The sequence below is a fragment of the Morone saxatilis genome, unplaced genomic scaffold, assembly GCF_004916995.1.
Source record: "Morone saxatilis isolate NCDOM2014 unplaced genomic scaffold, NCSU_SB_2.0 Contig12, whole genome shotgun sequence".
Classification (NCBI taxonomy): Eukaryota; Metazoa; Chordata; class Actinopteri; family Moronidae; genus Morone; species Morone saxatilis.
Genome location: NW_023339674.1, coordinates 12,195,792 through 12,217,902, shown reverse-complemented (window position 1 = coordinate 12,217,902; position 22,111 = coordinate 12,195,792). Strand labels below are relative to the sequence as shown.

The window sequence follows — 22,111 nt, the reverse complement described above, 5'->3', positions numbered from 1 at the left end:
TATAGCACTGGGGTCCTAAGCTTTCCTGTCAGCAGATAAAAGCACGTACAAACACTCATTCACACAGAAACATGTGCATCCTATGGGAGAGGCATAAGACCTCAGGTGTTTGACATTGCATCTGTTTCCTGTCTGTATTTGAAACAGGAAAATTACACATGTGGATTTCGCCATAGTTTCCTCACATTTGGACAGATCTGAAAAGGACAAACTAGAGAACAAAGGTGCTCAAAATCTACTCTGAACACTAAGAAAGAAATATCAGTGTTTTGGGGGCATGGATGTATCTCGAGTGTCCCCCAACACAAAATGTGTTGATGGGGTCTCGTTAAAAAGCCTCACAAATCTCATTTTGGATTCTGCATTGTGCTCAGAAAGCAGGGTCACCCCGTGATTTTCTCTCTGTCCTCTGTTATTATTCCATTTCCTCCCCATGAACGGAAAGACCGAAATAACCCTGCTGAAATCTATGGCTCTCCGGGGGCAAAGCTTTTGTGTCAGAACAAGTGGAAAACGAGCAGCAGTGGCTGAATGGGACACTGCAAGATCTAGAGTTTCATGGCCTCATGGGGCTCTGCCCATAGACACAGACACGGCTCATTACACGGGCAGACTATATGGAGACCAACCGAGAAGTGTCGTGTGAGACACTCAGCATGTATGATTCACAGGGGAAATTGTAGGCTGGACTCTTGTCTGAAGCTGAATGATGGCTGAGTGCACAGTGATGAAATATTCTGCGAGTGCTTGCAACTGTGTTGTGAACTCAGGTGGGAGAGGTTATGATCCTGGCTGAGGGAAACTAACACCATACATCTGTTATTATTTTTGCTTCTTCCACGACTTTTATCCACGCTAGCTACGTGGATCTATTGATGACAATGTTGGTTGATCCACCAGACTAAACTCTCATAACAACGTTTTGTTTCCCCCCACTAGCAGGTCAATGTTTTAATTTATCCTGTGAAACATTTCAACATCTACCAAACACATTGAAAGAAAATTCAAGGTCCCCAGTGAATAGACTCTGTTAACTGTTTTAACAACTATTGGATAGGCCTACACTGCAAAGACATTCAGGCATCCATGTCTTTCTTTGGATAAATTCTATTAACTTTGCTGACATCGTGATTTTTTCATAGCTACATATTTTTTATGACCTAACATCTTCAAAACAAATCGATTATAATTTGTTTTTGCTTTATTGCACGCCTTCCAAACATTAAGAACAGTACATATCATGAATGACAGAGGTTGGCGAGAAAGACAAGACTCATCCCTCTTTGAAGTTTCAGTTTGCTTTGCACAGAAACAGCTGGCGAAAATGTCCCTTAGAGAAACCAAGAGAGTACTTTTTAATTTTTACTTGAATTAAGAATGTGTGTACTTTTGCCACCTTTGCAGTATGCTAGCGATTAGCTCTCATGTCGAAGAGAAAGTCTGTCTTTACCAAAGAGCTCCAGGAGGCTTACCTCTTTGTAAAGTACCCAGCAATGAAGTTGCTTCGTTTTTAGTGTCCATGGTGTTGAAAGGTGCACCTGGTAGTTGTGCTAAACGCTGAAATAATTGTCCCCCAATGTTTAAAGGTTTGAAAATATAGTCACCTTACTTCAGTTGTACATTGAGTTTAGTGCTAACTAGCAAATGACACACACTAAACCAACTTGGTTAACATGGTACACACAACCTGTTAAGCATCACCATTAGCATTGTCACTGTGAGCATGTTAGCATTTAGCACAGCCACAAAGTTCTTCTGGCATGGCTGTTAGTCTTGTTTTCCCTATGGATTTATTTTTTCAGGTTGTTCATTTTGGATTACATAACCCAACTCGCCAGCCACCAGCGCATAAAATCACTGACATCTATCTGAATGTTTTGCAGACACAGTCGCTTTTAATGGATGCACTTTCTCAATAATTTATTAAAGCATGTCTGTCTTTGCCCGTTGATGTATCTGTCCTCCACATCAGCTGGAGGCAGCACCTTAGAGGACGCACCACATGAAATGTTTCAGAGGACAGTTGAGCATGAAAAATGACCTGTACCTACACACATAGTGCACTTGCATCCATACACACACACACACACACACAACTCCTGGAGGACAGCTGTCAGATTCAAACTAATGAGAGTTGAGACTGGTGGCATAATGGATTTTTTTTTCTCTCTTTCTGTCTCTCACTGTCTGTCAGTCTCTTTCTCACATTCACAGCATCCTGGTAAAGTCATAGGTGGGCTCTGACACTGTCTGCCACTGTCTGCCTGTGAAGGGTCAAAATACAACATCCTCTCAAAAAAGTTCACCACAACTTTGCCTTCAAGGTCTGTTGCACCTCTAATTCTATGTTGTGTGTAAAAATGACCCTCAGCAGTGGTTTCTGTATTGGAAGAGCTTGTTAATTACACACCTTCATGTTACAAATAGTAGTGTCGCATCCATCTCCTCCTTACCTGCCCCAAGTTGAGGTACTGTCTACGTAAAGCATCTAATTATGATTCGAGGGCATGCTGGGACATGTTAGAGTCTATTCCTAGACATTTGTTTGTAGGTTTCCACAGCCAAGAGAAGGTCCCCAGCCCTCTGTGCTCTGATTCAACCCCTCTAACATCTTATTGCTGTTGGTGTAATCAGATCCAGGCCCAGTAACTAACAGCTCTGGTGCTTTCCCTGTTATCCTCATGCATAATAGACGAACAGATTTTCTAGCCTGGTTCAAAGTGAAGCTGTGTGTCTGCCTGGCACCAATGATGATCTGGTACAGCGATGGCCCACGGCGGCGTTCCACTAGCAGATAATTAGGAAACTCTTCTGCTTCAGTGTCAGACCAGGCAGCGACCGCCAGATTCATTTATTGTTAGTTTGAGGATGGTTAAGTGTACTTAAAATTGTAATTAGAGCAATTCTCTCAGTGCATTATAGTGGGATTGATTTTGATGATTGATGATTTTACTGCTGAGAGTGGCCAGTACGCAGAAAATACTTAATGTGAATTGAACCCTGCGGTATGCTTATATACAGCGGTAGAAAGCTCAAGTACTGTAAGTTTTAAGTTGCTTGAGTTACTTGTGCATTACTTGAGAATTCAGATTTTTGGTACTTTTTACTTCTACTTCTCTACAGCTTTATTTCATTGCATTGCAGAGTTGAGGCAGAGCAGACCGAGGACATCAGAGAGAAAAGCTGAAAAAATGTTCTCTAGTTGACTTTGACCTGTGTATGACTTAATGCTATAAAGCGTTAAGCACTTGCAGCGACCCAGAGCCAGAAGTTACAGTGCAGGAACAGGCGTACGGGTCACAGAGTGGGAATGACAGAGGACTGGTACTGGTAAAAGGCGTATTATTGTATTGAGTGATATAGTATATTCGGTATAAAGCAAGTTGTTGCTGTCACAGGATAGCTAACAGCAGTAGGGCTGTCCATCAATCAGTTAGTACTGCAACTATTGTGATGATCAGTTCATCGTTTACGTCCTTTTCAAAGCAAAAATGTCAAACATTTCCTGGTTCCAACTGCTCAGTAATCAAGATTTGGTGCTTTTCTTTGCCTTATGTGATCGTTCACAGATGTTTTTTGGGTTTTGGACTCTTGTTCAGACAAAACAAGCAAATTGAAGACATCCCCTCAGGCTTTGGAAAATGTGATGAGCATCTCTTGCTATTTTCCATTATTTTATAGATCATTAATCAGCAGTTTATGCAATAACATAATGATCGTTTGCAGCCGCCTTAAACAGCAGTTTTGTTGTTTTTATTATTTTATTTTTATTTACATTGTTATTATGAATTAGAACCTTTAAAGTCTTAAAACTCTTAAAAGATACATAAAATCAATAATTCAGGTTCACCTCTCACTGAAAAATAATAATTCTTTGAATTCCTGGAAAACATGTTTACAGCATAAGAGAACCAACAACAACACACTTGGCTTCTGTGACTGATGTTCTTGTTGAATGTGTAACCATTTTCCTTTGACTCAGAGATGCCAGACAGTGGGTAAAGTAAACACCTGTTCAAGGGAAAAGTGAAAGTGACATGTGATTATAAAAGGCTTCTTTTATTCTCCCTTATCAGCCAGGAACTCCACATTCTCCCTTGCGGCTTGAAAAATGTACTACAACCACTTGTTGTCATCAAACACTTTGAAGAGAAGAGAAGCCGTATGAGAATGTAGGTCAGGGAGAGAAATCCAACGATAAACAGCTCAGCAGCTGCAGAAAGCAAGAAGAGTGGACAAATGGCATGCTCATGCTCTGTCTTTATGTTTATGTGGTAAGAGCACTGGTTGTCCACTAATTACATTAAGCTGGGCACACGCTGATGATGTCATTGAGTGAGGGTGCAGCGGTAGATGGGGCATCGCATCACATGAGGAAGAGAAACTAACTGATGTGGGTGTCTGCGCTCTGTTGCTATTTCAACTCACACGCACGATTACCATTTGACAAGCCACAAACATAGCAACAACAGCCTCCATGGAGTGTGTGTGTGTGTGTGTGTGTGCCTCCTGGAAGCACATCAATTCATAATGAGCCGCTGTGAAGCTTTTTATAGGACTCACCAACTGCTGGCTGAAGTACATTAACCCTCTGTCTCTGGATCTCATTCTAAATCCATGGTGGGAATGTTTTTGTTCTCAGTGAATACCTCAGCATGGCCAATGGGATTGTGTCAGCTGCTGAAACACAGTCTGCCCAGATAACAATCCCCATATACACCTCCTCTGGGTATCAGCAGGTCTGTTTTCTCCCTCCTGCATGTCTTATTCGGCCCTGTTAGCGTGCAGCATCACCAGCGTTACGGTGAGAACACGCCCAGCTCAGGAGGCGCATCCCTGCATGCTGTGGCCTTTCGGGGTTCCGGCCCTCTGGAGGCAGACATATAAAGCTAATGGCGTATGTTATATTGTCAGTACATCAATATCTGCATGTTCCGGTTTATGATGTTACATCTGCTCCGGCCAAATGATGAGAACTTCGTGGCAATGTGCGTAGGCCTGTTGCTGTGTGTGTGAAAAGGAAGTGACAGTGACAGTGGCAGGAGAAGTGGTGTCACTGCTGCTAAGTCACATCCATCTCTGACTGCAGGTCATATGTGCTGGCAAGAGAGACGATTGTCTAAGTTATGTTTGTGTTTTTGCCTATATTAGATATCATGTACTCACATTTAATAAAAGGAAGTACTTTAATCTTTTATCATTGTCACTTCCGTTTATTAAAATGATTATAAACTTTGCCGAAGTCAGACTGACACATGACACCACTGATGCAGCTGTTCTGATTTCAGTGTGTGAAAATGTGAATGTAGGTGCTGGATTCTATACATGTAGTATGTATATATAGAAAACTACACATTTACAGTACTTGCTTTGACCTTTAAGAGATTCTCTCTGGTGTCTCAACAAAGGAGGGCAGACGTAATCGGAAATAAAAAACAGTCAGTATGGTGTTAAAAGTCCTCCGGTACTTTTTGCTGCCTTGTCATTAAAGCACCCATGTGATGCTCTAACTGCTTGTGCTTGTGGTGACGTCCTCCTGTGTGGCCTGGCTTCCCTGAGGCCAGTCAGAATGAATGGGCCTTCAGTACCTTAACTCAATAACTTCTACAGCCTGTGCTCCTTAAAGCAATCTGACCAAAAGGAAAAAGTGGGTACAGACCCAGCCATGGCTATTAACTGAAATACATTTATACAACAACACGTAGGTAACTTTATGGTGGAGGTGAGAAATGTTGTGTCTTTCTCTTGTTTCCCATCTCCATGTGACTTTAAGTCAGCAGGGCATATCTGAACTCAATTGAAGACCCTGAAGGTAAATCCCCACTCATATAAAAAAAAGCACCAGAGGAAAAACATGTCCTACTTGTTTTGAACACAAATCTACACATAAACTTCAACAACTTTGTATGATTTTCTTTTTTATTGATAATTCTATGAGGTTCACATAACAAACCACATTTGTATTCTTTAAAAAATAACATATTTATACTTAAAACATCTTTACTTTACATCTTAATACATAAAAGGTGTTTTTTCTTTTGCACAGCAAAGATATGACATTTATGTTTCAGACAACATACCAACAAACATTATGTACATGTAGTCAACATAATACTTGAATTAACTCTACAACAGTGCAAAATAAAATAAATGAACAGGCTGTTACAAAAGCGCCCTGACAGGAAAATTAAGGATTTCCTGTTTAGACCCACTGAAGGAAAAACAAAAACAAAACAAAAACGTGCGGAATGTTTTTTTGGATCTTGGTTTTTCAAGAGAGAAAAACTTAAGGTAAACAAGCTTGAGGCTACAACAAATCCTCTTAAATAAAAGAGACAGAATTAGTGCCGTGCGTCCTGGGGGTTCCTCGGTCCAACCAGTCATCTCTCAAATGGGCATGGGCATTTGTTTTCCCATTGTTCTTGTTTTTTTCACAATCTTAAAATATCATTCAGTGACCTAATTGTTGTCCCAAAACCTTAGAGGGATTTTTTTTTTCTGGGTCATATCATTTAGTCATGGAGGCACCGATTAGACAAAACACTCTTCAACACAAGGTTGACGACAAAGGAAATGTTTCTTGTGGAGACAACAAAACAATGCGTCAGAGGCGCCCAGAAATGCCTACATTTATTCAGGCAATTTCCTGCACCTTTACCTCTTCAAACCCATTAGTGAGCGGAGGGGGCTCCTGGTTGCTCTCTATGGAGGACTCGCTGCCCGTGCTCTCTCCAGAGAGAAGTCTGGTGACTCTGAGATCAGCTTTCAGAGTCTGCACGTCGTTTCCTATGCTCATCTCTCCCAAGTCATTAATAATCTGAGTCAACTCCTGTTTGCCGTTGGCCACACAATCATCGTCCGTGTCCAGAATGTCCTCACACTCAAAGTGCGTCGCTTTCTCCTCCTCCTCCTCCCCAACCAAGTCCTCTGTGATAGAGCCCAGCTTGGGCGCGCTCCGGCTGCGCTCCACCGGGGGTTTGTAGTAACACTGTCCGTTCAGCAGCTTCCTGAGGGGGACCAACGGGATGGTTTGTTCCCCTATGAGCTGCTGCTGCTGGTGCCTGGCATCGTCCCTCCGTTTTAGTCTTTTGAACTCAGCCAGGGCCGTGGCCGAGGTCTGGTACAGCAGCAGCGCCATGGCTTTTGCCTTCTCCGGCTTGGACACCAGCACTGCGTGGCAGCGCAGCATCACCGCCTTGTGCTTCATTTCGTGCCTGTATATCCAGGCGAAAATCTTGGGTAGCCTCGGGTCCGCGACGCAGTAGGTTATCCGGTGCAACAAGTACAAGTGTCCCGGCCTCCTGGCCTTGTCGTCCACATGCACCATCCGGATGCCCTGCGAGCTGATGGTCAGCCTCATTTTGGTGCCGTTCTTGCCCATGTCGCTTTTGCCCCAGATCTTGCTCACCGCCACGTCCGTGCAGCCGTCCCCTTTGGACTGGATGGTGGTGGCATTCCCCAGGTAGAGCACCGTGTACGTGGGGTCCTCGCTGGTGATTTTCACCTTTTTCCTCTTTGACTTGAACATGCTGCCCACCCGGTTGAGTGCGCTCTCGGGGCAGGACTTGGCGAAGGAGGTGAGCGCAGAGTAGTTGAGACTCACTGCATAGCCCTTCTGCTTGGACTGCTTGTCTTCCTCAATCAGGTCGAACTTATTCTTCTTCCAAGGCAGCATTTTAAGGGCTGTTTGCAGTCAACAGCAACAAAGTCTACTGAGAGAGAAAGAAAAGAAATAAACTTTGTATCACTACTAAGTCCTAGGAGTGTGTATTGCCCTGTCAGGTCATTTGTGAGCTACTCTATGAGAAGTTAACGCAAAGACATCGTACTTCATCTGGTCATCCTCTAAAGTGCTCTTGTCCATTGTAGTGTCCCCGGTCTTCTCTCTGTGTAAGGCTGAATACAGTCTACTTTGGAGAGGCGAGCTTCATGGGTTATATAGTGGGAGAGACCATCTGAGGGTGACTGTAGGGGTAAGGACGACTGAACCAAGTGATACTAGACCTGTTGGTCCGTGTTTACTGTGTTCATTGATACAAAACTCTCACGGTTGCCTGCTGTTTCCAAATAGCATAATTTTGTGTACAGTCCATATTAATGATTTCAAAATAAATAAAAGAGTTGAAGGCCGAAACATTGGTTTGATAACTGAATGAAACAATTACACAATGACATTTAGTAGCATAAACCTATTAACATTATTTCAATAACTAGCTGGGAATGTCCTAAATGTGTAAATGTACATTTCTATTGGCTTTTACTACATTGGAAATGTCAAATATACACATATAGATTACCATACCAAAACTCTCTGTTACAGTGATATTACAAGAGATTAAAACATATGGAATATAGATTTAAAACAATAAATAAAACTAAAATAAAATCACAACTGAGTGCAAAGTAACTAAGCTCCTATATATTTTTACACTATATAACATAACATAATAATATTTTTGGGGCAATTTTAATGTCTTAAGCATAATTAGATTAGTCTACCATGGATTTAAATGTGTTGACATTATCTCTCACATTTTTTAAAGCCAGACTTAAGATAAATACAGTTTTCTTTAATATATTCACTAAAAATCTAACTTTGAATGTGAAGAGTGTTCTCTTCTTAGATGAATATTTCCTATATCAGTCAGTTTATCAGTTTGGTGCTGCCTGTGTGTCAGTGAGGCTGGAGATTCATTCTGATGGTGCTGTTTCATGCTGCCATCTTCTGGTTCACATCAGAAGTGCGTTTGTCGGGGTGGATAGAAGAGGATTTACTTTTAACTTTGCGCAATACTAACTTTTATAATTTGAGAATTATAACCTCTTTTAAAAGTATATACATAAAGACTGTATTTACATTTATTTGACTGTAAAACTAAATGAGGGTAGGCATGAGGAACGAACATTGGTACCGTCCCATTTTCTTCAGGGCACCTTTGATAGCAGGACAGAAAAGTGGACTGTACCACAGCTATATCACTACAGATACTTACAATAAAGTAGATATAATAAGGAGATCTTTAAGGGGATTAATTATTTAGAACTTATATGTGAATTTACAACTACTTAAATTAAATATATGAATATATGAAAGTAGTTGAGATAAATTCTTCTGGATATAAAAACATTATTGGTTTGTCCCATTTCCGGTTCTTACGACAACAACCTAGTGCACATGGGGCACTGTAGCTAGCGACGGAGCTCGTTTTTACAACTCTTTCGCTTTATTATATTACAGTGTTTAGTATAAATTGACGACAGAAGGAGTTAGTATGGGGAAGAAGAAGGCGGGCGGTGGAGGCGGACTGGGCAGATCTCTGATAAAGGAGAGACTGCAGGCCGGTCGAGGAAACAAGAGGGGCGACTCATGGGTATGACACATAGCAACTAGCTTATATTAAACATGCTTTAACACATCGTAGAGGATAGTTGTTTCGCTGTCAATGGTATATTATCAAATTCAAGTTCATGTGTGGCCCCGTTTGAACTGCCACTCAACTATTTCACTATGTGCAGGGTTTCGGCAGAGCTGTCGGTATTCTGAAAAGTGTGGTTTGTTAGCTTGCGCCAAACTCCCTTAAGAAAATGTAAATTTTATCGCTGCTTTTCATATCAGTAAGGTGCAGTACATAAATGAATACCCCTTCTAATGAATTGGTTCCTGTGGTAAATTCGGCATATAGATAAAGTATATGGAACATTAGTTTTGCAACACAATCTCAAAAGATTATTAGAATTGCTTCATAGCTACTGTGCTATTACTTATGAGAGATATTTTGGCAGATTTTGGCAACAGATTTTCCTCATGACAATAAGTGTGTATTTTTCTGTAGCACTCACTGTAACCCTAGACTAATGTAGCCTGTTATTTTCTTACATTTGCAGCTCCACACCAGTGAGCTGAATGATGGCTATGACTGGGGACGGCTGAACCTGCAGTCAGTGACAGAACAGAGTTCAATGGATGACTTTCTGGCCACTGCAGAATTAGCGGGAACAGAGTTTGTTGCGGGTAAGTAAAACCTCTCTTAACTTGTGTATGGTGCTTGAGTTTTGTGTTCTGCTCGATGTTGTGGTCAAAGGATGTTTTTAACTTCCCAAGCACATTGAGGTGTATTCCATATCCCAATGTGTTTGACACGGCTGTTGTATGTAAACATCATATCAAACTGATTAGGTAGTTATCTGTTGCTGCACAGCAAATGTTACGTTGTATCTGTTGTGTTGTGTGCGACTGCGCTGTGTTTCCACTCTGTTTCCTCTGTATAAAATGGCCCCAACACTGGTAGTGTCACAGTGTGCCCCCCCCCCCCCCCCCCCCCCCACTGTTTTAGAGGATCATAGATAAATGTTTTCTGTTAGAAGTTAGAATTTCTGCAGCATCCTTGAGGTTGCTTGAATATATCTCGTCTTAAGTTATGTTGTGTTATGCAAACTTTGTCTTTTGATTCCATTGCTGTCTCTGACTGTTTCTTTCTTTGTTTTCTTAGAGAAACTCAACATCAAGTTTGTGCCAGCGGAAGCTAGAGCAGGCTTGATAACAGCTGAGGAGAGAATCAGGCTGGCAAAGCTGCATGAAGAAAACAAGCATTTCCTCAGAATTCCTCGTCGGTAAGTAGACTAAATCTAGTTAATTTTATGAACTTGTTGTACTGTATGTTTTGCATTTTTAATTTTTGTCATATGTCTCTTTCAATTTTAAGCCCCCACTGGGATGAAAGCACGAGTCCAGAGGAGCTTCAGCAAGCAGAGAAAGACAGCTTCTTACACTGGAGACGAGAGCTTGCAGAGTGTGTAATAAAAAAAAGAATCTAACAGCATTTGTAATATAAGGTTAAGTCAGTGTGGGATTTTCAATGTCAGCTATATAACTGCAAGTGTTACCTCTAAAGGTTAGAAGAGGAGCAGAAGTTAATTCTCACCCCATTTGAGAGGAACCTGGAGTTCTGGAGACAGCTGTGGAGAGTGATCGAGCGGAGGTAAAAAACTAAAGCTGTAAACGGCTGTCAGCTCATGCCTGTCTTTAATGAGGAATGTGTTCTCTTCATGCAATACTTAAAGGCAAAACTGTTTTTGTGTTTTCTTGTAGCGATGTCGTCGTTCAAATTGTTGATGCCAGGAATCCTTTACTGTTCAGATGTCCTGACCTGGTAAGTACACTGGGCAAAGTTGCTTTAGTGGGAAAGGGATGCTGAAGGTTACAATCAATGCAGTCCCTGCGTTAGGGTACACATACATATTGTAACAGGTTTTACAGTTTTAATTTCCTTTGTCCTGTTGTCTTTCATCTGTGAGTTTTTTCCTCAAAGATCTGTCTCACATTTGTACTTACTTGCTTTGTAGTTACATTCTAAACAAGTAAAATAATCAAATTAAATGAAATAATTAAACTGCCAGCAGAAGTATTGTATAAAGGTGAGTCGAACATTGCAGTTCTGTTTTATTCTGTCTGATTTTTCTGTTGCGTGCTGCCAGGAGTCCTACGTAAAGGAAGTATCAGAGCATAAGGTGAACATGCTGCTGGTGAACAAGGCAGATCTGCTAACCAGGGAGCAGAGGCGAGCCTGGGCCAGACACTTCCAGAAAGACGGACTGAGGGCAGTTTTCTGGTCTGCACTGGCTGAGGGCGACAGACTGGATGCAGAGGAAAAGGTGAGGAGAAGGATGATTGAGAAGAAAGGGCTGGTGGGAAACATTTAAGAAGATCTATTGGCAGAAATGGAATATAATATTCACAGCTATGTTTTTATTAGTGAATAATCACCTTAATATAGGAACCGTTATGTTTTTGTTACCTTAGAATGAACAGAATGAGCGGCCTACGTAGTTTCTCCTTCACGCTTGGAAGGGGAGGGTGAAGCGACAGAGTTGCAATCTGCAACTACACCACTAGATGCCACTAAATCCTACACACTAGACCTTTAATAAATGTATTCACATGGGGAAGTGAACGTTACCAGTTTTCAATTTCAGATAGTTTTGGAGAAACTTGTTTCTTTAGACTCGCTGTTGCCTTTAAACCCAGTATCAAAGTGAAACGTCACCTCTCACAGGGCATGGAAGTGGACGATCCGGAGGGTGGAGAGAGTGACCCAGAAGAGGAAGGACAGCCAGACAATGAAGACTTGACCCGAAAGGGGGCAGATGGAGAGGAGGAGGAGGCAGAAGAGGAGGATGAAGAGAGTGACACAGAAGAAGAGCAGCGGGGAAAGATTACCGTAAAAGAAGAGGACTGGCACACCTGCTCAGAAGATGAGGGTGAAGGAGAGGGAGCCGGTTCATCCAGCGAATCCTCTTTCCACAACTCCAGCCGACTGCTGCACATGGATGAGCTGCTGGACGTGTTTAAAGCTGTTCACAACGGGCCCAGATGTAAAGAAGGGCAGCTGACAGTTGGACTGGTGGGTAAAAAGTTGTACGCTAAACGATCTGCTGCAAAAGAGAGTTTCCTGATTTACTTGCTCATTTGCACTTAGCATGTACTGTGTAGAGTAAGAATGCTGTAATCCATTGCAAGCTTAACCAGGAATGTTCTTTGCCTTGTTCCTTATGTGAAAAATGTACTGTGTTTGCTGTTTTCAAATGTTTTGACAGGAAAAATGTTAGAAAAGTTAAGGGTCAAATGGGCTTTCCACAAGCACTATAAATTGTTTTGAATAGTTGTTAAGCAATTCCATATTTCATCGTGTATGAATTCAACAGGTTGGGTATCCGAATGTGGGAAAGAGTTCCACAATCAATACTATCTTGAGGAACAAAAAGGTGTCGGTTTCAGCCACTCCTGGACACACTAAGCACTTTCAGGTACAGGAATACTCTTGAACCTTTCAATGTGAATTCCAGTCATTTGTTCCATCAATAGAAAGCTTAAGGTGTGATTGTTCTTTTGCCTTTTCTTCACGTGTATCACAGACTCTGTTTGTGGAACCGGGTCTGTGCCTCTGTGACTGCCCTGGTCTGGTCATGCCCTCCTTTGTTTCTACCAAAGCTGAGATGATCTGCTCTGGGATCCTGCCCATTGACCAGATGAGAGATCACATACCTGCAGTCTCCCTTATATCCTTTACATGCTTTTTGACACAGCAGATTGATGACCACTAAAAAAGCAATAGTAATATTACTGCCGTTTCTGGTTAAGCAAAAGGAAAATCTCTTTTGGGATCATTTCCATAATGTTGTCAGACACTTAGAATAACAATCTGAGCCTGTTAGCTGCAAAAACAAGCACTTTTAGTGGACGCACTTTGATATTGACATTAGCTTACTTTTCAGCCATTGCAGTCCTTTTCAGGAGTATTTTCACCTCTAACTCTGTGAATTAATTAAGAGTTTATTTTGACCAAACCAGTGTTGGTGATAAAGACTAATGAAGACAGTTGTGGTGAGTTGTATTTAGTTTCTGTCCGATTGTTTTGGTCTGAGATGAGGGTGCTCTAGTGCAATGTCCAGTGGCAAGTGAATTTCACATATATAACCTTTTAAATGGATATTTTTGCTCCTGTCTGTTTCTCCAAACTGGGGGCACGCTGACCTCCATCTTCCGCAGTTAAGACACTGACTATGGATAAGTACCTCGTACAACCCCACTTCAAAAAACCCTAACTATCCCTTTAACTTAACCACCCAATCTTTTCTGTCACTATGACCTCAGTATCAATTGTGGTGTCATTTGTTTACAATAATGAACTCAAATAACCCCCCCAAAATTTTACAATGATGTGTTGATGTTTAAAATGTTCATGAAGCTCACAGTCCCTCCGACTTTAAGAATTTCTTGGATGCTACTTGTAGTTAGGTCCTTAACAGATTTGTCACATATGTCAGACGATCCCTCGGCATGTGTTAGAAGGCACATACGGCATCAACATCATCCGACCACGAGAAGACGACGACCCTGACAGGCACCCCACCTCTGAGGAGATGCTGATGGCTTATGGCTGTGAGACTACCTGACTTTTATAATGTTTCTATAGAGAATAAATTAACAAATGGGCCAAGAAATGTACTTGCCGGCATGCAACTCTGTATGGAGATTAGCTGTGGGAATTATCCATCTAGTGGATCTTTTATGAGTTAATAAAATGCATTTTTATAGACTTGAATGTAGGATTTGCCCCCTCCATGTTTGTTTTTCTTTCAACCTAGTTTCTCTTGAATGTGTTCTTTTTTTCTGTTTAACTACTTTGTACTTTTTTTTTTAAAGCATTATGTAAACTCTAACTTTATAGCAGAGCTGTATAAAGTATATTATTGTTTCCCTCTATTTCAGACATGAGAGGGTTTATGACGACACATGGCCAACCTGATCAGTCCAGATCAGCCCGGTACGTCCTGAAGGATTATGTCAACGTAAGTAACAGACCCAGAGTCAGAATTAAAAAAACTACAGTTCCCAGTACATTTTGTTGTTGGTTTTGACAATTTATGTATAGTAGGAAGGTAAGGTTAAATAGGGCTTAAAGAACAATCGATTGAGTCTCTTTAACGTCAGCATGATTGATCTGATTAAATAAATAAACAAAATACCTCATTTTAATCTAGTAGTTGACTGTCGTAAGTCTGGCACCTGCTTTATATTGACCTAGCATAGCTGCATAGTGGAGTAGCTGTTATAGGAAATTTGGACTTTTGGTAACATCTATACATTTATTTAAAATATTTTAATCCTGAGTAGAACATCCTTTCACTACTAACAATGTTGACTCCTTACAGGGCAAGCTTCTGTACTGCCATCCTCCCCCACATATTAATGCTGAAGACTTCCAGCCGCAGCACAACAAGTTCCTGAATAGAGACTCTGACTGCTGTGATCTCTCGGCAACAACAAACAAACAGAAAATCAGGAGAATTGAAAATACGGTTGACAAGAATTTCTTCCATCAGGTATATTACATCTACTGTCTTCTTATTCGTAGGAAAAATGTCTGCATAGTAGTTATCAGTTTAAATCCACAATATCAGTAATTATGGTTGTTTGTGAAATGAATGAATATTGATGGCGTCTCTATCTGCAGGAGAATGTGCGGGCGCTCACCAAAGGGGTTCAGTCCTACATGGGCTATAAACCAGGCTGTGGACCTGTTGGCCCTGGAAAAGCTGGATCAGAGTCGGTGGTGGGAAAACCGTGGAAAAAACACGGGAACAGGAACAAGAAAGAGAAAGTACGCCGTCTTACCAAGCATCTGGATGCCTGAAGGATGATCTGAAATCAAAGCGCGTTTAATTACAGATCAGTTCAGCAGAAATGGAAACAGACAGTTCAGATGTGATTCCAAAGGCGTTGATGCTGAGCAGTATCTGAAGGTAGATTCAGGCCCCTTAATTCTGTGATTATGGAAAGGTCAGGCTGTCTTGATACTAACAAATGAGGTGCAAAATCATTTCATGTGCTGCGCTGGTTAGAAGATCATATTGGTGCAATGCATTCCATCAACTGGATCACCAGTTGTACACCAGCTCTCACCACAGTGTTTGGAAATGGACTCGACATCCAGAAGGTCTGAATGTTATTAAGACATTGAAAAAAAACATATTACATTTGTATTTTAAAGCCGTTTCAGTAGATTCATTCAAGTCTTTATTCACCAGATAAATGACTGTATTTTCCATATACAGCTGTGATTAATGTAACTGAGATGAATTATGAAATAAACTGAATGTTTTCATGTTGGTGTTTCACTTCTTCACTCCACAAGGTTAACGTTTGTTAATGCTACACAGTGCAGTAGGGGATTATATGTACGTGTATGTGCGAATGTTTGGAAAATTCAAATCACATCTTCAAACAATTATTAATCTGAGTATATGTAATCACATAGGGGTTCATTTATTTAAAAGCTTAATTTGCTGCAGTTTAGGAGTTTAGCAATGTACATCAAGTGAGATATTTTATGGATATTTCATATTATATTAAAAACTAGAATTAACCCAAATGGTCAACTCAGTAACTGCGAGAAGTTTGTTTAAAATTAGTGATTTGGATTAATTTAGAAATATTTCCTGTTTAGGTAGAACTTTTTATACAATTCTTTGTATTATCATTATTTTTTTATATCGTACTAACCTAATAGGCTTCTCTTTTTTTGACAGATTAAATGTTTTCTTGTCCCTGGTGCTTGGACATTGCTCTGTTAGACAACTGTACGTTTAGTTTTCTTAACAAAAGTCAAACAAATGCTGAGATATAGACCACCTGTGTATATTTTTAAAGTTTTCTTAAGCCTGAAAACCAAGAAGGCCTCATGACCAGCCATGAAGCTTTGGTGACCGATGGTGGGGGTTGCGACTCCCGGGTTGGGAACCACTGGGAAATGTCTAAAGATTTGGAAATAAAAGTATTTACTAATTTAAGATTAATGCGCCACAATAATGTAATGTTTTTTTCAGTTAAAATGTCTTAATTGTGGGGCTTTTCCGAGGAAATATTGATATTTATAATTGTTTGTGATTAAATCAGCATATATTTATACCACACCATGAATATTTCTCTAGATCCGCCGCTGCACTCATGCCTTAGGTGTAAAAAGTAAAAAGAAATCCCTTCATCCGGACCACCTCTGAGGGCCTCATCCTGGGAGGATGCAGCTCCTGGCAGGCGGTCGTAATGTCTGTCAAAGCTCAACTTACACAAGTTAACTAGATCATAAAATAGATGCATTACTTTGTTTTTTTAGCCCTCAAAGGTGAGACTTCTGTAGCCAATTTCCCACAACACACAGTATTTGCCGAGGTGTATCACAGGTGAGCTCCTCCCTGAAATATGCAGGTCCGTCCTTTGCTCTTGTCCGCTTGACGCGCGAGTTTGCGTTTCGGCTGTGTGTGTGTGCGTGTGTGTGCAAGGCTTCTCAAGGCTTTTTTTCTAGTATTACGAAATGTAAACGTATTTACTGTTAATATGGGTCGACGTGCATTTATCCTGGAGGATCCAGCAAGTGGAAATCCCAACACTTTCCTCTCCAGTCTGGTTGAATTTTGCGTGGATTCGGTCTCTACCTGTTTCTCCCATGACGCAGACAAACTTTGCGTCCCCATCGGCCTAAGCTTTCTGTCAGCGCTGCTCTTACTGCTCTCATGCTTTGTGTAAGTTGGATTCAGCATTTGTTCTGGTAATTTATTAAAAAGTTGTCTGACACTAAACCCGCGTTAACTGTTCAAGGCTCCTGTGTCAGGGGTGCAAATGTCGGAGACAAAATCCGGGAGAAACAGTCACCTTCCTCTACAGCCTTTTCGGTAACCTGTGCAGCACAGTGGGAGCCATTCTGTCCAGACAGCTGCATATTCAGGTACGTTTGAATCATGGTGCTTTTTAATCTTTTTTTTGCATGCATCAGTAACTTCTGCTCCCTCCTCTGTAGGTTTTAATAGGTGCTGTTGCTGCTGCTGTGGATGCTGTGCATTTTATGGCTTGCTTCCCTTTCCTGTGCTGGAACTCAAAGGCAGGTAAGTTCAGAAAAATGCCTTATCTCAGTAATGCAAACCATATCCCTATCCTCCTAAAGGTAAGCACAGGTGTGTTAGTATTCACACCCTACTGGCCAAAACCTTTTAGGCAAAACAGTAAGGAGACTTATCAGAGACGCTCTACAGATAACCAAACAAATGAATAGGGGATATGTTACAACTGTTTCCAACTATTGTGTGTGTGTTTTTTCCTCAGAGAGGAGGCTGAGGATGATGAGGGCGCGGAGGAGGCAGAACCTTCTCGCAGTGTGTGTACTGATGGTGGTTGCAGGAGGTTTTCTGAAGTCCAGGGTCACCCATCGCCCAGCAGACAGGCCTCTCAGCAGGAGGAGACTGCTGTACCTCACACTCCAAGTACGCACACACCAGCACTGTGGATAGTTGTAGTCCTAAAATGACAGGACTTATTGTAGTTCAATAGACAAACACAGTTCATGGGTAGGGATAGGTGGCATGTACTGAAGTAATCTGCCAGTGCAACTATTAAATTTGAGTATCTACATCTACACTTAACTCACACTGAACAATATTGACCTGTGCTTAAAATGTGTGTCCCCTTACTTCTGCCTCAGTGCAAACGTGGTGCTCTTTAGTTTTAAATACTCACCACTTTATATGTTCAAATCAATATCTGCAGTGTTGATGGATATTAATGCTTTCGAGTCTTTCGAGTCTATTCAGACTAAGTGTCCTTACTTTGTATTGAATCTGACAGTATAACAACTTACAACTGTTATTCTAACAGGACAACACTGAAATCCTGGGATACGTACTTGGCCTCCTTTCCTTTGTCATCGCCTGTACCTCTAGGTTTCCTGCACTCCGCAGAGCTGTAAGTGTTTTGGTGTCAGAATCTCCCAGTGTTGAATTGCTTTTAAGTGAATGACATTTATTTTTTCCTTTTTAGTACAGAGGACAGATGTTGACCCAGGCCTACATGTTCTCTGGACTGCTGTGCTCACTGGCGGGTGCCCTCTATGCTGCTGCCATACTCCTCTATGACACTCAGCTTGGGTTTCTTTTGAAAGTCATGCCGTGGTTGCTGTCAACAATATGCTGTGTCACCCTGGACCTTCTTGTATCCTTATATAGCATAGCATGACTGCATCTTACTCACTCTGTCAGGCTCACGGCTTTAAGTCGGCTAATACCACAATAACACTCCTGCCAGAGCCCTTCACCAGGGCATTGGCCACAGAAGTGGAGATGGTCTCTGGTAGCTTTTATAGCACAGTATTGATTCAGTCTATGAAAGCTGTTCCATGAACTAAAGTCTCTGGTAGCTTTTTCCTGTTTTTTAGATTTATAGAAGCAGCAGCAGTGATAAACTGAACAGAAAGTGAAGGAGCAACAAAAAATAGAAACCCTAATGGCATCAATAACATTCAAGAGAAGAACGTCACAATACTACCCACGTTTAATCTCTGGGAAATAATGTGCAGTTAGAATAGATTTAAATGATGCCTCGAATGCATGTGAATTGTACAGATTTTCAACCATAATTAACTTGTTAAGCTTTAATACAACATTTTCAGATTCTAGTCATCCATTGGTGCAGAAGAGGAACCAGACAGCAGCTTACCAGTTTTTCTGCAGACACAGAGAGCCTTTTAGGTGGCTCAAGCATGTCCACTGAGGATAAGGGTGTCATGGAAAGACAGAGAAAGCAGCAAATTCATTCTTCAGCACAAGCCAAAGTAATTTATGTTAAAGTTATGTTAAGTTTTAGGTCTTATTTGCTTTTTGCTATTCCATTGACAAGATTACCAATCTTGACCTCAGTGCGGCATTGGAATTTTACTTACTGTCCTACTTTCTACACTCATTAATTTATGTTCATGTTTCAGCTTAAATGTGCATAAAAGAAAAAACAATATGCAGGCGTTCCTTTGGTATATTTGAATCCTGTTCTTTTTTAGTTTTTTATTAAACCTTTATTTCAAAGACAAAAACATTCCAGAAGATGACTGAGATGGGCCGTTATATGGATGTCAATGTCCAACCAGCAAGAAAAGTAAGACAAATCTGTTGTTGCAATGCACTCTAGAAATGAAATGCATATTTCTTCTTCACCTCAATCAGCAGTCATTCTTAATAAGTAAGTAGGGTTTTCTTTCTGTTTATTTCAAGATATGCCTTAAGAAGGTGTTGTCCAAGGAGGAGGTGGAGGACCGGTGTATCAACAGGAATGTGCAATTGACCAGAGTCGACAGATTCTGCTCCTCAGATACATCCCATGATTCTTCGCTAGTCAGCTCCGATCTGGAGGTGGGTTGGACTACTGAAGTAAAACCAAATTTTAGCTCTGTTGGTGACCAGTAGGATCAGTATGATATTTTCACATTGTCTTATTTGCACAAGACATAAGAGCTAACCAGTCAGAGCAAATATCCAAAAAATATGATTCATTAATACATTCAATGCAAAATACTTACTGATACTGTAGTCAGCAACTGCACCTGTTGTCATTGTTTTTGTTTATCAACAATCCCATTAAGCCCTCTGATTGAAAGTTTAGCCAGTAATAAGCTGGAACTAATATTTCAGCCTGTTTTAAAATGTCCACTGTCAGATATACATGGATACCTGGTTACTGAACCGTGATCTCTCAACAGTGATATGTAACAATAAAGCTATGAAGTGTACTTCTCATAGTGCGCCACTAGGTGGTGACAGCATTTTGCCATAATGAGTGCATGGGTGCATGACTTCTGTGAAAGTGTGAATGAATGTTCGACCGCTGTTAGCCTGTGTTATATCACCTTGTGTGAACTGCTGTGATGACATGAATCTGTTCAGTTTATTGCTTTTTTATAGTGGTCTATGGAACAGATTTCCCCTGCACAACACAGCACAGAAGTTCATGGAGAGGTGAAAGTCTAGACTGATACTGACTGATGAATGTTTGACTAAATGGATTTGTTGCTTTGACTGTATGAATGTGTTTGAGTGTAGGATGCCCTGAGGTGCCCCGCCGTCTCACAGAACTAGATTTGAATCTGTGCCTTTATGATAAAAATACACATTTGGCGAGTGTTGACTGAAATTGTTGTTTTGGATATACCGACAGACTTTAGTCTCAATTACATTGCAATTACTTGAATGAATAACCACCCTACTTAAAGGGTTGAAACAGCGCCGTTTGTTCTTCTGTCAATCTTTGAGCCAAACCTACCACAAGTTTGTCTACTCAACTCAACTCCACTTTATTTATATAGCACCTTTCATACAAACATGCAGCCCAAAGTGCTATATACACTATATACCTCTGTATATACAGCTGTCTCTGAGATTAAACGCGCTCAGAGGAACCAATAAGAAGAAGTAACACTCAGGGCAGTGTTTGAACTGCTGCAAACCGAGGGTTGTGCTTTTCACATGTGACTCTGAGGGAAGTAACTCAGACGGTCATCAGAAGTTCTTGTAAGAAGATTGCAGTCAGCATATTCTGGTAGGACTGATGAGTCAAACTCTATGGAGAGACCCGTGTGTGTGTGCATTGAAGTGTGAGAAGCATGAGAGGCAAGGTTTGTATTTTAAATAAAGTGGAATGTGGCTTTAATCTGCAGCGTAGAGCTGTGCCCACAATTAAATGTTGGCTACATAGCAAAAAGTAGTCTAGTTTTAGAGGACAATTCACTTTATAATAGCATAGTTTGAGTTGCTGCTTTGAGAGTGAAATTACAAGCTTTTTTATTTTCAGTCCCTGGCACTCCTTCACTGTGCTGCTGCAGAAAGCCAAGCTATGGAGGATGTCATTTAGTCAGAAACAAAGGCAAATGGAGTGCGCACAAACAATTGCAGCTTGATACTGTTCACCAAACAGGAAAAAGCAAATGACGTGAATGCCCTTAGCACAGTAAGTGTGTTAGAGAACTCAGAGGGCTTTAACAAAGTATTATGTGTCCTGTGTGTACATATTATATGTGGTAAAGCATACAGCTTTATTTGACTGTGTGAACTCCTCCTCTTCAACTTAATCTTATCTCAGCTCTCACTGGTTGGTGGAGCCCTGAACACTACAGGAGTATCCAAATATTTTGCTTGCAGTATATTTCCAAGTATTTTTGGGGCAGCTCAGATTAGTCTGCAAGTCTGTAAACTCCTAATAATAACAGCTGATCTTTGTTGCTCAGTAGCCTACTGAACAAATCTCTTGTCTGTCGTATTTCTAACCAAAGACAACAGCAGTTAAATACATAAATCCCTCCCTCTGTGGCACTTTTTCCACTTGCTAGTTAGAATTAACAGACGCTGTTTACTTGGTGATTTAATAGGAATATGATTTCCATATGATTTGAAACTGTCACTTTGTACTTGGTTTTTACTTTTCCACTACAATACACCCATAGTTTACCCAGCTGTCAAATGTTTTAAAGCAAGCTGAAGACAGAAAGTAAAAGATAATAGTGCTGGTGAACAGTTTGAGATATATTTACATTTCAGTTTTTACATGGCATCACCATAATCGCTGATCATGATAAAACCACACAACATTTTGGAGTGTGCTGCCTGCATAAACTGAGCGGTGAGAGTTCACTGCAGTTCACTGCAGCTTGAATTGTCTATTGTGCTGTGTGTTTCTTGCACATTTCTGCTGAGAGACTGTTCTTTGCTGGGGTGAGACTGAGGTGGAGGTGAGGGGGGGGGG

General features: G+C 41.0%; 3 protein-coding genes across 4 annotated transcripts in view; 2 read left to right on the top strand and 1 right to left on the bottom strand.

Moving 5' to 3' along the window:
* Positions 1-6,425: 6,425 nt before the first annotated feature.
* On the bottom strand, positions 6,426-7,909 carry fam43a (family with sequence similarity 43 member A). Of its 2 annotated transcripts, none has more exons than XM_035653860.1 (2): positions 7,830-7,909; positions 6,426-7,712 (listed from the first exon to the last, which is right to left on the bottom strand). In XM_035653860.1, exon 2 carries the CDS (start codon positions 7,673-7,675, stop codon positions 6,635-6,637), a length of 1,041 nt encoding a protein of 346 aa, XP_035509753.1. In that variant the 5' UTR covers positions 7,676-7,712; positions 7,830-7,909; the 3' UTR covers positions 6,426-6,634. The 2 variants fall into 2 exon arrangements, with proteins under 2 accessions (XP_035509753.1, XP_035509754.1); XM_035653861.1 differs by having other exon boundaries at positions 6,426-7,709.
* Positions 7,910-9,150: 1,241 nt separating this feature from the next.
* Positions 9,151-15,667, top strand: lsg1 (large 60S subunit nuclear export GTPase 1). The gene is made up of 14 exons (XM_035653951.1): positions 9,151-9,371; positions 9,886-10,012; positions 10,491-10,611; positions 10,704-10,790; positions 10,893-10,979; positions 11,090-11,150; positions 11,476-11,652; positions 12,054-12,401; positions 12,703-12,804; positions 12,913-13,056; positions 13,816-13,939; positions 14,270-14,349; positions 14,713-14,883; positions 15,015-15,667. Exons 1-14 carry the CDS (start codon positions 9,273-9,275, stop codon positions 15,192-15,194), a joined length of 1,908 nt encoding a protein of 635 aa, XP_035509844.1. The 5' UTR covers positions 9,151-9,272; the 3' UTR covers positions 15,195-15,667.
* A 943-nt stretch (positions 15,668-16,610) lies between these two features.
* tmem44 (transmembrane protein 44) overlaps positions 16,611-22,111 on the top strand; it is a 6,484-nt gene continuing 983 nt past the window's right edge. Inside the window, exons 1-9 of the mRNA XM_035653132.1 lie at positions 16,611-17,079; positions 17,156-17,282; positions 17,355-17,439; positions 17,657-17,814; positions 18,206-18,292; positions 18,368-18,538; positions 18,996-19,157; positions 19,406-19,474; positions 19,591-19,728. Of these exons, the coding sequence (XP_035509025.1) occupies positions 16,895-17,079; positions 17,156-17,282; positions 17,355-17,439; positions 17,657-17,814; positions 18,206-18,292; positions 18,368-18,538; positions 18,996-19,157; positions 19,406-19,474; positions 19,591-19,728 (1,182 nt within the window). The 5' untranslated portion in view covers positions 16,611-16,894. The remainder of the gene's footprint in view (positions 17,080-17,155; positions 17,283-17,354; positions 17,440-17,656; positions 17,815-18,205; positions 18,293-18,367; positions 18,539-18,995; positions 19,158-19,405; positions 19,475-19,590; positions 19,729-22,111) is intronic.

Excerpts from the sequence above, each read along its gene's own strand:
- fam43a (XM_035653860.1), bottom strand. The coding sequence starts at position 7,675 with ATGCTGCCTTGGAAGAAGAATAAGTTCGACCTGATTGAGGAAGACAAG.
- lsg1 (XM_035653951.1), top strand. The coding sequence starts at position 9,273 with ATGGGGAAGAAGAAGGCGGGCGGTGGAGGCGGACTGGGCAGATCTCTG. Across the intron at positions 10,013-10,490 it reads GGGAACAGAGTTTGTTGCGG|AGAAACTCAACATCAAGTTT; the intron begins GTAAGTAAAACC and ends TTGTTTTCTTAG. Across the intron at positions 12,402-12,702 it reads GGCAGCTGACAGTTGGACTG|GTTGGGTATCCGAATGTGGG; the intron begins GTGGGTAAAAAG and ends TGAATTCAACAG.